Consider the following 13995-nt stretch of genomic DNA (forward strand, 5'->3'; position numbering starts at 1 on the left):
TTTACAGATAAGGAAACTGAGGCAAACAGGGTTACGTGACTTGCTCAGGATCACACAGCCAGGTGTCTGAGGCCAGATTTGAACTCAGGAAGCTAAATCTTTTTGACTCCAGGCCTGACACTCTCTCCACTTAGAAGAGACTTGTAAGGGCAGCTGGGTAGCTCGGTGGATGGAGAGCCAGGCCTAGAGACAGGAGATCCTAGGTTCAAATCCAGCCTCAGACACTTCCCAGCTATGTGACCCTGGGCAAGTCACTTGACCCCCATTGCCCACCCTTACCACTCTTCTGCCTTGGAGCCAATATATAGAAGTTAAGGGTTTAAAAAAAAGAAGAAGAGACTCATAAACCTGGTTCTAAGTGTATAGATTCCTTTTCTTCTTTCTTTTAGTTTTCAAGAGTGGATAAAATCCAGTGCTGGGGCCCCACAGGAATATAAAGACAAGGAAACCTGCTCCTCGCCTCTTTATCCAAGATAATGACCTCAAAGTAATTGCTTATTTTGGATTAGTCCAAGGTTGTTTATACTAATCCTCTCCCTTGGGCCTCAGAAGCCTTAATCCTTTGGGGGCCCAGGAGTGAAGGTGGTCTTCTGTGGCTCTGGCTGCAATGTGAGCTGGTAGAAGCCAGGACAGAGGAAGAGAGCATTCCAGTGGGAGGTGGGGGAGAGTGGGCTCACCTTCCTCCAACACACCACAGAGTTCATCCATTTAAAGCTGGAAGAGCGACCTCCAATGTCATCGAATGCAGCTCCCTTATTTTAGAGATGAATAAATTGAAGTCCAACGACTTGGCCAAGGTTAGAGGTAGGGTGTGAACTCTAGAATCAATCATCTCCATAAATCCCAGCTGGTCTATTAATTCCACTCCCCTAATTTTCAGAGGAGGAAATAGAGGCCTAGAGAAGATAAGTATCTGAGGCAATATTTGAACCAATTTCTTTTTCTTTTTTTTAATCCTTACCTTCTTAGAACCCATACTAAGCATCAGTTCCAAGGTAGAAGGGTAGTAAGGGCTAGGTAGTTAAGGTTAAGTGACTTGCCCAGGATCACATAATTAGGAAATATCTGAAGTCAAATTTGAATCCAGGACCTCCTGTTTCCAGGCTTTATCCACTGAGCCACCTAGCTGCCCCATGAACCCATTTCTGCCTACCTCCAAATGTAATCAATGGGCAAATCACTTTACCTCAGTGCTCTAGGCAACTCTCAAAGGTTATAAGATAGAGTGTCTGGCTTGGAGTCAGGGAGACTCATTTTCCTGAATTCCAATACAGCCTCAGACATTTTACTAGATGTGTGATCCTGGGCAAGTCACTTAACTCTGCTTCCACATCTTCATCTCTATAATGAACTGTGGTGGGAAATAGCAAATCAGTCCAGTATTTATGCCCAAGAAAATCCCAAAAGAGGTCATGAAGTCCAGTGGCCTATCCAATTGGCAGGCTACCTCCTGAATGAATGAATGAATGGATGGATGAGGTTTCATATATATATATATATATACAATATATATTTATTCTGTATGCAGAGATATACATATTTATCCTATATGTGTATAAATCCTGTATGTGTTTATTCAGTAGATAATTATATATACATACATGCATATACATATATATCCTGTACGTATACCTATCCTGTGTATATATATACTTATTTATTCAGTAGATAATCTTATATATGCATACATACACACATACATAGATGGATAGATAGATAGATAGATAGATAGATAGATAGATAGATAGATAAGTAGATTGATAGATATTTCTAGGATAAATTGGAGAAAATAACAAAGGGAAGATACTAAAATGGAAGCCTCAGTGAGGCTGGTCCCCTTTTATGCCCTTTTTGTTGCTAAATTCCTCCATAGGCTCAGGTCCTATCTAAGAGGTGATGCCTGGTGTGACATTTGTGGGTGATTCTCCTCCATCATCCACTGAAGAATCAATATGCCACTTAGTTTTTTATTGACAATGGCCACTCACTCCATCTCTTGTCTCACATTTGTATGGCTCTTTTTTATTTCTTTTAGTCCAAGTATTCAACTTGACCTTGATGTGCCCTTCTGAAATCTCACCTTGTTTTATATTTGGCTGATCATCCTGCCAGCAGCGATCTTTTGGGGTTAGCCAATGTATTAATGCTTCCTCTCAGTTTCCCTTTATCCATGAATTTCACAAGCATTCCATCTGTGCCTTCCTCCATTCATTGGCAAAGCTATTGAATGAAGACAGGGACACAAAAGGATACTGGGACACTCACTAGAGAACTTAATCCAAATTTATATCCATTCATTTGTCAAGATGTTGGGGTGGAAGCATTTGACCAGCTATGAATCTACCAAGTTGTTCTCTCCTTCAGCTCTCATTTGTCCATCTTATCCCTTGCTGAAAACCAGATAAACTTTGTTTTCAGCATTCTCTTGACCAACCAGCCCATCAGTGACATAATCACACCTTGGCACAAACAGAGAAACACCCTTGTAATCTGGCATAGAGACACCAGACAGGAAGCAAACAGACCCATGAATACTCAGGGAATTCAAGGACAATCAGCAAAGTCAGGTACACTTAGTTTGAGAAAAGTCATAAACCATAACCAGGTGGCAGGGGAGAAGAATAGCTAAAATACTACTTCTGGGATGAAGTCTCATCAGTCGATGTCCAACTGTAGCGATTAGCTCAGCCAATGAGAATCCATGTCAGAAGCAACTCGGATGTTGGTGATGAGATCCTGGATGCTTGGAAGTCTGGGGGTTCCACAGATTGCAAGCTTGAATAGCACTGTGTGCCCCAGAGGATTCTCCACAAGCAATGGGATGGGATCTCTTCCCTGTACTTCCTTTGGGACCTGACTATTGAGGACTAGACCAAGGAAGCACAGGTTTTATTGGTATCTGCCAACAGGAAATGAAAGGAGGAAAGGAATATGCATTTATTAAGCACCTGCTGTGTGCTTAGCCTTTACAAATATTATCTCATTTGATAATATCACATCACATTGGGAAATGATACTGACTTTGAGTCAGAAGACCTTGGTTCAAACACTGACTGTACTACTTACTACCTGGAGAACTTCGGGTCACTTGCCTTCCTTAGGTCTCCGTTTCCTCCTCTGAAAAAGGATGAGGTTCAATGAAATGACCTTTCTGACCCTATATGTATAAAACTATAATCTGGGGCACTGGTGTGAGTTAGTCAGATTGCCAAAGAGAACCTTCACTGATAGGAAATATCCCCAGATAGATCACCTCTGCCTCTGACTGAGAAATGGTTCTGAGGTTCCCCCTGTTTTCTGAAACTCTCCAGAAACAACAAGAAGTCCTTGTTCTTTTGGTGTTATTTCTAGAGAGCTTCTGTGGGACGTGTTCTGCTGTGGGCTGCTGACTTTCCTAAGTAATCTAAAAGGAAATGGCTTGTTCTCAGTGAACCTATGCAGATTCCTAGTGATCACCCTTTCTAATGGAATTTCTAATGGATCACCTTTTTGTAAATGGAAATATTTAGTCATTGGTTGTAGAATTATGGTATTTTTAGTGGGGGGGGGTTAACCTAGAGAAAAGTCTTTGCAAAGCACTAGATGGATCCTTTATTTACAGAAGAACCATGTCCTGGGGCATTTTGAGTACTGCTGTATAAGGGGCACATGTGACCCAAAATTGATGTGGAGAAGGCTAATGAAAAAGCTGAAGATCCATGGAAGAGATTTGCTGAGTTGGTTCTAGAAACAGATGGACAGAAAACACTCCAGGGAGGTGAAGGAGAAAGTCTTAGAAACAGTGGACTAACATGGGAAGCCAACATCAAGTCTCAGAACTTGCTTGGAATTCTAGGAACATCTAGAATGGAATTCCTCTAAGTGACAGTATTTTTTCTCTCCAGGTTTGACCTCAGATCTCATCTCATTCTCAGCTCTTCAAATAAATTAAATTAACATTTATTAAGCACTTACTATAGCCAGGCACAGTGTTAAGTGCAAGGGACAAAAATAAGAAAAAGTTAGTTCTTGCCCTCTAGGAATTTACAATCTAAGGGGGGGAGGGGTGGAATGGCACACAAAAGGAAGGTGAATGAGGTGGGGGGATGGAAAGGGGAGTCCAAACCAAGAAGAGATGCTAATAGGAAATGGAGAATTAGTTGGAAGGTTCTGGAAGTTCAAAGCCTTTTATAAAGGAAACCTTTGGAAGGAGTTTGGTGTTCCATCTTTCCAAGGGGAGAGACAGGGAGGGAAATGAGCAGGTGTGAGTACCAAAAATGGAGACAATCTGGATAATGATAAGATTTCTGGTGATCAGCTCATCCAGGTGGAGCCACTTTTGTATATATTCTGGGACAGTCTCATTTGAAGAATTCTCCTATCTGTTGACAGTTTTTGGATAAGTGGGTTTGCTCATTACTTAGCACTTGTGATGAACTTTCTAATAATGAGCATTTATTGGCAAGTAAGTAGTCTGAGTACTGTAAGCTAAGGGCTTACTTTATGAATGACCAGGGGGATGGGGGCAGCTGAGTAGCTCAGGGGATTGAGAGCCAGGCCTAGAGATGGGGAGGTCCTAGGTTCAAATCTAGCCTCAGACACTTCTCAGCTGTGTGACCTTGGGCAAGTCACTTAATCCCCATTGCCCACCCTTACCACTCTTCTGCCTTGGAGCCAATACATAGTATTGATTCTAAGATAGAAGGTAAGGATTTTATTTAAAAAATAAATTACAAGAGTTGCTCAAGGTCACAGAAAGAATAAAAGAGTAGAGACAGCATTTGAACCTGGTCCTCTGATTCCAAGTCTAAGAGCAAGATAGACTTTGAGACTTTGGGACAAAAACAAATAAAAATGTATTTGGATGTTCTGTTTGGAATTACCTATGCTTCTGTTCCCCATCCTGGTCATGGTCAAAGGTTAGCTAGTAATGGCCCTGATGAAGAGGAAGGAAGATCACCTCCAATTCCTTCTACAGCAGACAATAGAATTAGGCATTACATGAGCTGGCTCAGAGATGGTCACTGAGTAACATCATTGGCCTTGGGATGCAGGACGCCACGATAGCCCATGACTTCCCTGGGTCTCTGGCTGGGATCCTGGTGGCCAGTGAAACCCACGCTATTATCTAAGCTATAGGATTGACTACATGAGACAAAAAGAGAGGGGGACGGGGAAGTGGGGCAGGTGATGGATGAAGGAAAGTGAAGGAAGACGGAGAAGAGAGGAGAATCTGGTTCCTCCCAACAGGCTACTCTCCCACCAGCCCAGACCTATATTGCAGGTCCAATGAAGCCCTTTCCCTTGCACAGGGCTCCAAAGGGTCCTTCCTGCACCCAACTTCCATGATCTCTCTCCCCATCTCTGCCAAGAAATGCATTTCCCCATCACCTTAACATATTTCCCTGCCATTTGAAGTGCTAGTTGCCAAATATACAACCACGTTACTCATCTCCGATTCCCTGAAAGCATCCCTAAGAGCAGCAGCTCAAGAAAGGTTGTACTCCTCACTGGACAACAGAAGCTAAATGAACCCATCACTGACATTAGAGGATGGGAGAGGGGACAGGGGCTCTGTCATTGGGGGCTTTGGATATACAGATTCTGTTTTACATTTAAAGAGCACTCTATCACAGAGAGAGAGAGAGAGACAGAGACAGAGAAAGAGATACAGAGACAGAGAGACAGAGACAAAGAGAGACAGAGACAGAGAAAGAGACAGAGAGAGGAGAGACAGAAAGAGAGACAGATAGACAGAAACATGGAGAGAGACAAAGACACAGAGACAGAGAGACGGGGGAAGGCACAAGTGTGGTCGAGGCTAGCCAGTGGGCATTAGGTGACTTGCCCAGGGTCATATAGCTAGGAAGCACATGATGCTAGACTTGAACTAAAGATATCCCAACTCTACCTACTGAGCCACCTCACTGCCTCATAAGCTACTTTCTTTAGAGTGGCCATAGAACCCAGTAGGGAGACCCTACCAGGGCTTGATAGAATCAGAACAATGTCATCCACAAATAAATGTGTCTGGAAGACCCTTGCCATCTATAGAAAACCCTTCTTTTTTTGGACTTGTTGACACATTGGATAGAGTGTCAGGCCCTGGAGTCAGGAAGATCTCTTTTCCTGAGTTTGAATCCAGCTTCAGTCACTTACTAGCTGAGTGACCCTGATTAAGTCACTCGACTCTGTTTGCCTCAATTTCCTCATCTTTAAAGTAAGCTGGAGAAGAAAATGGCAGACCACTTCAGGATCTCTGCTAAGAAAACCCCTTTTGCCTCAGTTTCCTCATCTGTAAAATGAGTTAGAGAAGAAAATGGCAAATCACTTCAGGATCTCTGCTAAGAAAATCATGTTTGCCTCAGTTTCCTCATCTGTAAAATGATCTGGAGAAGAAAATGGCAAACCACCCTAGGATCTTTGCCAAGAAAACCCCAAATGGAGTCTCAAAGAGTTGAAAATACTAAAAAATAACCCAACACATTTCTTTATAACACTGGCAAATCCCTTTGACTAACACCTATTTCTCCTTGTCTTACACCCAACAGAACATGGGTCTTCTGTTCAAGCCCTAAAGAGGCTTCCTCACTGTATGGAGGTGAACCTGAGCTCTCCAAGGAAATGTCCCTCGCTTGGAAGGCTCTAACAAGTTACTTAATCTCAGAACAGTGAAAGAGTCCTGATTCACTAGAGACTCTACATCTTTCCATTTGAAGATGAGTCTGACAAGTCCAAAGAGGCTCATCACTTGGTTTCTCCATCATCTCGCAGCATCCTTCTCATTCTGGAAGCTTCCTCCTTCATTCCACTCAGCTCTGTTCCTTACTCTCTGAGCCTTCTTTCTCCACCTGCCCTCCTCCCTCTTTTTAATTTCTTTTTCTTTAATGTATTTATGTGTTTGTTACACTTAAATACCCAGTTAACTCTCTCTCTCTCTCTCTCTCTCTCTCTCTCTCCTTCCCTCTCTCCTTCCATCCTTCTCTCTCTCTCACTAGAAAAGATTTTTTAAGTTAATTAACTTGACTCTTTCCGTTTTAAATACTTCTAGTGTTAGGGAATCTCTCCAAAGATGCAACAAACAACTTTGCACAATCCCAGCCATCCTTGGCCCTGTTGGCAGCTTTCCTTCATGTCCCACTCAAAGGTTTGCTACAGAGAATCTACCTAATGTGTTCACTTTCTCTCAGCATCAAAAGGGTACCAGTGGAGTACCTCAACTGCCCATCAGTTATCCCTCATTTTCGTCCATGTTGTCATTGATTTGTCTTCGGTCCTTTGTGATCTAACTCTTCATGTCCCCTAGAAAATTAGGCAAAGATCCTAGAAAGGTTGACTGTTTCCTTCTCCAGCTCATTTGATAGCTGAAGAAACTGAGGCAAACAGGGCAAAGTGACCTTTTCAGGGTCACAAAGCTAAGATACTGAGTGGTTTGCCATTTCCTTCTCCAACTCATTGTACAGATGAGGAAACTGAGGCAACCAGAGTGAAGTGTCTTGCCCAGAGTCACCCCGCTACTAAGTGTCTATATCCAGATTTGAACTCCAGGCCTGATGCTTTCTCCATGGTGCCATGAAGCTTCCATTTTCTTTTTCTGCCATATAATTCCTGGATGACATCTTTTGCTCCTCTCCTGCTCACACTTTCCACAGCTCCCCATCGAATGCCCTATTTAATCCCTTGTTCTTTGGAAGCAGTGGTGCCCCAGGTCTCATTGGCATATGGCAACACCAGTAATATGTCAGGATTGAAAATAGGAGCCATCACTGTTATGAGGAGCTCGAGAGGCAGTAAAAATGCCTCCCAACTTCTCCAAAGCAAACCAAACCCCCACTTTGGAGAGGGGGGACAGTGTACAAACCTCGGCTTCACACAGGGCAGGATCCTAAGAAACTCTTGTTGGCAAATTATACCATAATAGAGCTAACATTTATATATTACTCAAAGGGTTACAAAATGCTTTATATCTATTATCTCATTTATCCTCACAACGACCTGGAAGAGAGGTGCTATTATTAACCCCATTTTACAGATGAAGAAACCGAGGCAGATAGAGGCTTAGTACTTTGCTCAGGATCACTCAGCTAGTCAGTGGATAAGGCGGGATTTGAATTCTGGATTTCCTGACTCTCAGTCCAATGCTCTATCTGCTATGTCACCTACCAAGCTACTTACCTGTACCATGTTTGCTTCAGTTTTCTGTTACGATATTCACCTTCCATTCTTCAGAGACTGTCGGGTTCCATGTTTCCTGGACATACAACAACACCAGCTGAATATTGGTATTAAGGCATTCAAATAAAATGTGAAGCTTTCTTCAGACTACTATGGTTTATCCATTGCTCTAAAAATCTGCATCTTTCCCAAAATAATAGAAAGGCTCTGTTTGTTTGAATGAGGTTACTAGGGGGCCCCAGAGTATACAGGGTGCCATGCCTAGTATCAGAAGGCACGAGTACAAATCCTGCCTCAGACCATTACTAGATGTGTGGCCCTAGGCAAGTCACTTAACCTCTGTCTGCCTCAGTTTCCTCAACTGTAAAATGGGGATCATCATAGTTCCTCACTTCCATAATTGTAAGACTCAAATGAGATAATATTTTGTTAAGCACTTAGCACAGTGCCTGGAATATGGTAAGCACTTAGTAAAAGGTCTTTTCCCCTCCTCAATTTAATTCAAACAAAATTTTAAATTATTTTTTTTAATCCTTCTCTTCTGCCTTGGAACCAATACTGTGTATTGGTTCCAAGGCAGAAGAGTGGTAAGGGCCAGGCAATGAGAGTTAAGTGACTTCCCCAAGGTCACACAGCTAGGAAGTATTTGAGACCAGATTTGAACCCAGGACCTCCTGTCTCTATGTCTAGCTCTTAGTCCACTGAGTCATCCAGCTGCCCACAAGCAGCATTTATTAATGGTCCAGTCTGAGCAAACTAGTGTGTTGTGATGTGAGGGGACCAGAGGGAAGGAAATACAAAGACAAACATTAAGCAGTCCTTGACCTCAAGGACCTTACATTCTATTGGAAGATACAACATATACATGTAGAAATTTAGAAAATAAATAAAAAGTCTATTGGAACAAAGGCACTAGGAGCTGGGGGGCCTGGGAAATTATCACTGATGAGTCTTGGTTACCATAAGAACACTGGCTGATATGTTCCATTTTACCTCAACCTGTTATGCTCCTTTCAATTTCATCTCTAAATACTCTTAGAATGATGTCTCTTTGCTGGATCCTTCAAGAAGATTTCTTTGGCTAGTTTCCCTCTACCATACTTTGATTTGTTTTATAAGGTGATATTCTTCATAACTGCAACCCATGTTGTTATAATAGGGAAGCTGTGTCATGAAAAGATTTCATTCTAAAGGGGAGTTACACAAATGCAAAAGATATTGCCAGGAAAGGTATCATGATAAATTGGATAATGAAAAGATAATTTTTTGGCCTGTTACATGATTTAAAAATACCTCCTGATTGAACAACTGATTTTAGCAGGAGTAATTACAGAAGGCTAACTGGAATAAGTGTCACCTGAGATGGTGGCAGGCACAAGGAAATGACTTCAATGATTAGAAAAAAAGGGCAGACCATCTTACACATGGGTGATGGAATGAAACAGGAGCAGTAAACGGGAGAATGAAAGAAGTGCTAAAAAATACTTTAAAGGCAATCTAGTCTAATCTCCCATTTTACAGATGAAGAAATTGAGACTCAGAGATATTAGTTGGCTTGAAACTGTCAGAGACTAGATTTGAACCCAGGCCTCTCTGCCTCCAGCAAAGATCTGACTCTATGGCTCAATAAGCTCCAATGGATTCCTATTACCTCGAGAATCAAATATAAGCTCCTCTGGCATTTAAAGTTTTTTGTAACCTGGATCTTGCCTCCTTTTCCATCTTAACTCTTTACTCCCCTCCACACATGCTATTTTCCAACAACAGTGGATTATCCATAGTTCCTCCTAGCCATCACTTCATTTTCAATCTCTTGTCTTTGCACTGACTGTCACAGGGGGCTGGAAAGGTCTCTCCCCTGCCCATTTCCAGCTCTTAGTTTCCTTGACTTCATTGAAGCCTCACCTCAAATCCTGCCTTCCCCAATCTGCCCCATCTGTTACTGCCTTCCCCTCTGAGATTACCTTTGGGGAGATGCCTATCCCAAGCTGTTAAGATTCCACTGCCAGAATGGGCAGGTGAGAACAATTTGTTCCAACATCCATGAAGCAGACACAGTAGAGCATTTAGAATTTGATCAGACATCGAAGAGTCTAAGGTCATCCACTGCATCCCGGGCTACCGCCAATCATCTCCACTTTTGTCTTGCCTCTGAACTTCAATGACTAGAAGAGAGCAAGGCTGATGATTGTGCAACTCTACCTCATTTAAATCTAATTCATAAACAGGTCAAGACATTACCCTGTGACATCATTGGTACTCCTTGAAATGAAGGACAATTAGTAATCTCCCATATACTCTACATACATGAGATAATATAAAAAAATTAAGGGACAAGAAAGAGGAACACACTGGGAAAGGAGAAAAGGAGAGAAAGAAAGATGGAGAGTAAATTATCTCACATGAGGAGAAAGAGGGCATTCAGAAACTAAACATTTGTGAACAGGGAAAGGCTTAAATAAGAGGAAGAAAAAAAGATAAACAGGGCTAACACAAAATGGAGGGAAATACTGAATGTGAATGGGATGAACTCACCCATAAAACAGAAGAGGAGAAAAGAGTGGATTAAAAACCCAGAATCCCACACTGCAAGAAACTCATTTAAAGCAGGGAGACACACACAGACTAAAGGTAAAGGGCTGCAGCAGAATCTATTATGCTTCAACTAAAGCTAAAAAAGCAGGATATCTCAGATGAAGTGAGAATGAAAATTGATCAAATTAAAAGAGATAAGGAAGGAAATGACATCTTTTTTTAAACCCTTACCTTCTGTTTTAGAATTGATACTAAGTATGGGATCCAAGCGAGAAGAGCAGTAAGGGCTGGGCAATTGAGGCTAAGTGATCTGCCCAAGGTCACATAGCTAAGATGTGTCTGAGGCCAGACTTGAACCCAGGACCTCCCATATCCAGGCCTGCTTCTCAATTCACTGAGCCACCCAGCTGCCTCAAAATTACACCCTGATAAAAGGCATCATAAACAATGAAATAATATCAATACTAAACATATATATTCTGTACCCAACTATTTACCTATTCTCCTCTACAATGCAAATTCCAAGTAAGGAAGGATGGTTTTTAACATTTTTTTCTTAATCCCCATTCCTTAGCACAATGGTTAGCACAAGGCAGGCTTCTTGACTTGATTTGTTGATTAATATCCAGGAATATATCCCAGAGTGCTTTCATAGACCTTCTTACCTCTCTACATTTCTTCTGTTCTCACCCTGTACTCATCAGTTCCCCTGAATTCAGAGGTCACACTTATGTAAAATTCTCCTAGCCCCATCATTTTACTTTTCTCAGCCCTGGTTCCCTCATCAATCAATTAAGCAACAAACATTTATTTAACATTTGCTATGGGCCTAGGCATTGTGCTAGGTCTGGAGATATAAGGACAGGCTATCTACTCTTAAGGTGCCCACATTCCCTTGAGGGAGACAGGTGCAAATATAAGATACAAAGAAAATAAATTTAGAGTAATGGAGGGAGAAGGCCCTGGCAGCTGAGAATGGTGTCAAAAAGGCCTCTTTCCTCCTTGCTCTGATCTTCTATATCACTTAAATATCCTTCTTCCTTGGTTTCTACCCTTGTAAAATTGTGAGGATCATATTAAAATATACAGAATGATTTACTATCAGCCTGTCTGGCCTTCTCATTTTACAGATGGGGAGACTGAGGCTCAGAGAGGAGGACTTACCTAGTAAGTCTTAGAACTGGAAATAATGATAGTCTCCTAACTACCAATCTATGATTCTTGTACTTAATCTAAGTTGTTAGGGAGGACTTCATCTTCCACAAACAGTAGAAGGATTGGGGCCAAAGTTGAAAATCCAAAAGCCAGCAAAAGAGAAAGTGAGAAAATCATTATTATTTTCATTATTTTACTATGGATTTTAGCTATATCCTATGGTATAAAAAACCACTGTTGTATGGTACTTGGCAAGTACTAAACTTACTCCTGGCTTCTCCCTTTTCACTGTCTAGTAGTCCACTGCCTCTTGTCTCAGCTGACATTTTTAGTGAGTAGGGTCTGACTGCCTTTAGAGTGATAGAACAAGTCAGAAGGACCTGGATTCAAATCCAATCCTACAGAAAGGCTACCTGTTTGAGTCCTGGGCAAGTCATTTCACCTCTCTGCCTTAGTTTCCTCATCTGTAAAATGGGTATAACAATAGCTCCCACCTCCCAGAACTGTTCTGGGCATCAAATGAGATGATACTTGTAAAGAGCTTTGCAAACGTTATATCACTACATAACTGCCAGCTGTTGTTATTGTTGTTATAATCTGGCCTCCAGAGCACAAGAGCCATGGAGAAAATGAGGAGGAGGAGGTGAAGAAGAGGAGAAGGAGGGAAGGAGGAAGAAGAGGAGAAGGAGGGAAGGAGAAGGTAAGCTAGAGGAAATGAGGAGGTGGGGTGAGGGGGTAAGGATGAAAGGGAGAAGAGGAAGAGGAAGAAAAGGAGAGGATAAGGAGAATAGAAAGTGGGAAGGAGAAAATAAGGAGAAGGAAGGGGTGAGGAAGAAGTGATGAGGAGGAAGAAGAGAAGAAGGGAAGGAGAAGGAGGAGGAGGGAAGGAGTAGAAAGCAAAAATGAGGAAATAAAGCAGAGGAGGTAAGGATAAGAAGGAGAAGGGGAAGAGGAGAGGAGGAGGAGGAAGAGAAGGTAAGGAGAAGGAGGAGGAAGTGAGAAGAAAGAAATAAGGAAGAAGAGGTGGTGAGGAGGAGGTTAGAAGGAGGAGGGGAGGAGAGAAGAGGGAGGAGGTGAGGAGAGGGAGCAGCAGCAGAAGCAGCAGCAGCAGCGGCGGCAGCGATAGCTGCTGACATCAGCTCTGTCTCCTTGTTTTCGAGGACACTAGGCAGGCATGAGTCAATTGCACTCGTTCCCCCTCCCCCCTCCTCTCCCCGCCCCTTCTCTCCGGCCCCGCCCCCGGCGCGCTGCCAGACTACAAGTCCCAGCAGGCCGAGGCCGGTCGGCGCAAGCGCAAAGAGGACCGAGTTTGAGTGGCAAGTTGTTTGTTAGACTGTAACACCAGCTGCTTTCTGCACTCGGGAGCTGCGCGGCTCCTCTGCCCCTCAACTCCTCCTGCGGCGGCTCCCATCCACGGCTCGCTCTTTCTCTCCGCTGCCCGCGGCCGGGGCAGCCCGAGCAACTTCGGGGCGCTGCCTCGGCCTCTCCCCCCAGCCGCTGGGCTTCTCCCCCCGTGTCCCCCGGCCCGGGGAGCCGCACCGAAGCCCCCCCTCCACTCAGCCCCGCCGCCGGCGCCCCGCGGGGGGGAGGGGGGGCGCCACCGAAGGGAGTGAGCCCCCAGTCCGCCCCTCGGATGAACTAACTCCCAATGAGAAAGAGGAGAAGATGGAGCTGCACATCCTAGAGCACCGGTTGAGAGTGGCCAGCATAGCCAAGGAGAGCGTGCCTCTGTTTACCTATGGGCTCATCAAACTCGCCTTCCTGTCGTCTAAGACCAGGTGAGTGTGCCTGGGGGGCCCCCGCGCCCCGGCGCCCGATCGTGGGGAGACAAAGGGGCTGCCACGGAGCCGGCTTCCCTAGGCTAATTCCCTTGCAGGAGCGGGGAGGGGGGAGGAGGGAGGAAAGGAAGGGGGTGGGGGGAGTGCAGAGAGCCAGGAAAACAAGTTCGTGCCTGGGGATCCCCCCTTCCCTCCGTGGGCCCTCTTGGGGGGCTGGGGGGCCTTGACAAAACCAACCGGACTGCCCCCTGGCTGGGTCTTTCCACTCTCTGTCTGTCTCACCACCCCCTCCCCTCCTCTCTTCTCCCTCTCCCTCTCTCTTCCCCCCCCCCCCAAACCTCTCCTCCCCACCTCCCTCATTCCCTCCCCCCCT

The 13995-nt window shown here is 44.0% G+C and overlaps 1 protein-coding gene across 1 annotated transcript in view; it reads left to right on the forward strand.

Moving 5' to 3' along the window:
- Nucleotides 1–13185: 13185 nt before the first annotated feature.
- The window catches only part of CASTOR2 (cytosolic arginine sensor for mTORC1 subunit 2), a 99996-nt gene continuing 99186 nt past the window's right edge, over nt 13186–13995 (forward strand). The window contains exon 1 of the mRNA XM_044673065.1: nt 13186–13622. Coding sequence (XP_044529000.1) covers nt 13510–13622 — 113 coding nt within the window. The 5' untranslated portion in view covers nt 13186–13509. The remainder of the gene's footprint in view (nt 13623–13995) is intronic.

Source organism: Gracilinanus agilis, chromosome 4 (assembly GCF_016433145.1).
Source record: "Gracilinanus agilis isolate LMUSP501 chromosome 4, AgileGrace, whole genome shotgun sequence".
In the NCBI taxonomy this organism is placed as follows: domain Eukaryota; kingdom Metazoa; phylum Chordata; class Mammalia; order Didelphimorphia; family Didelphidae; genus Gracilinanus; species Gracilinanus agilis.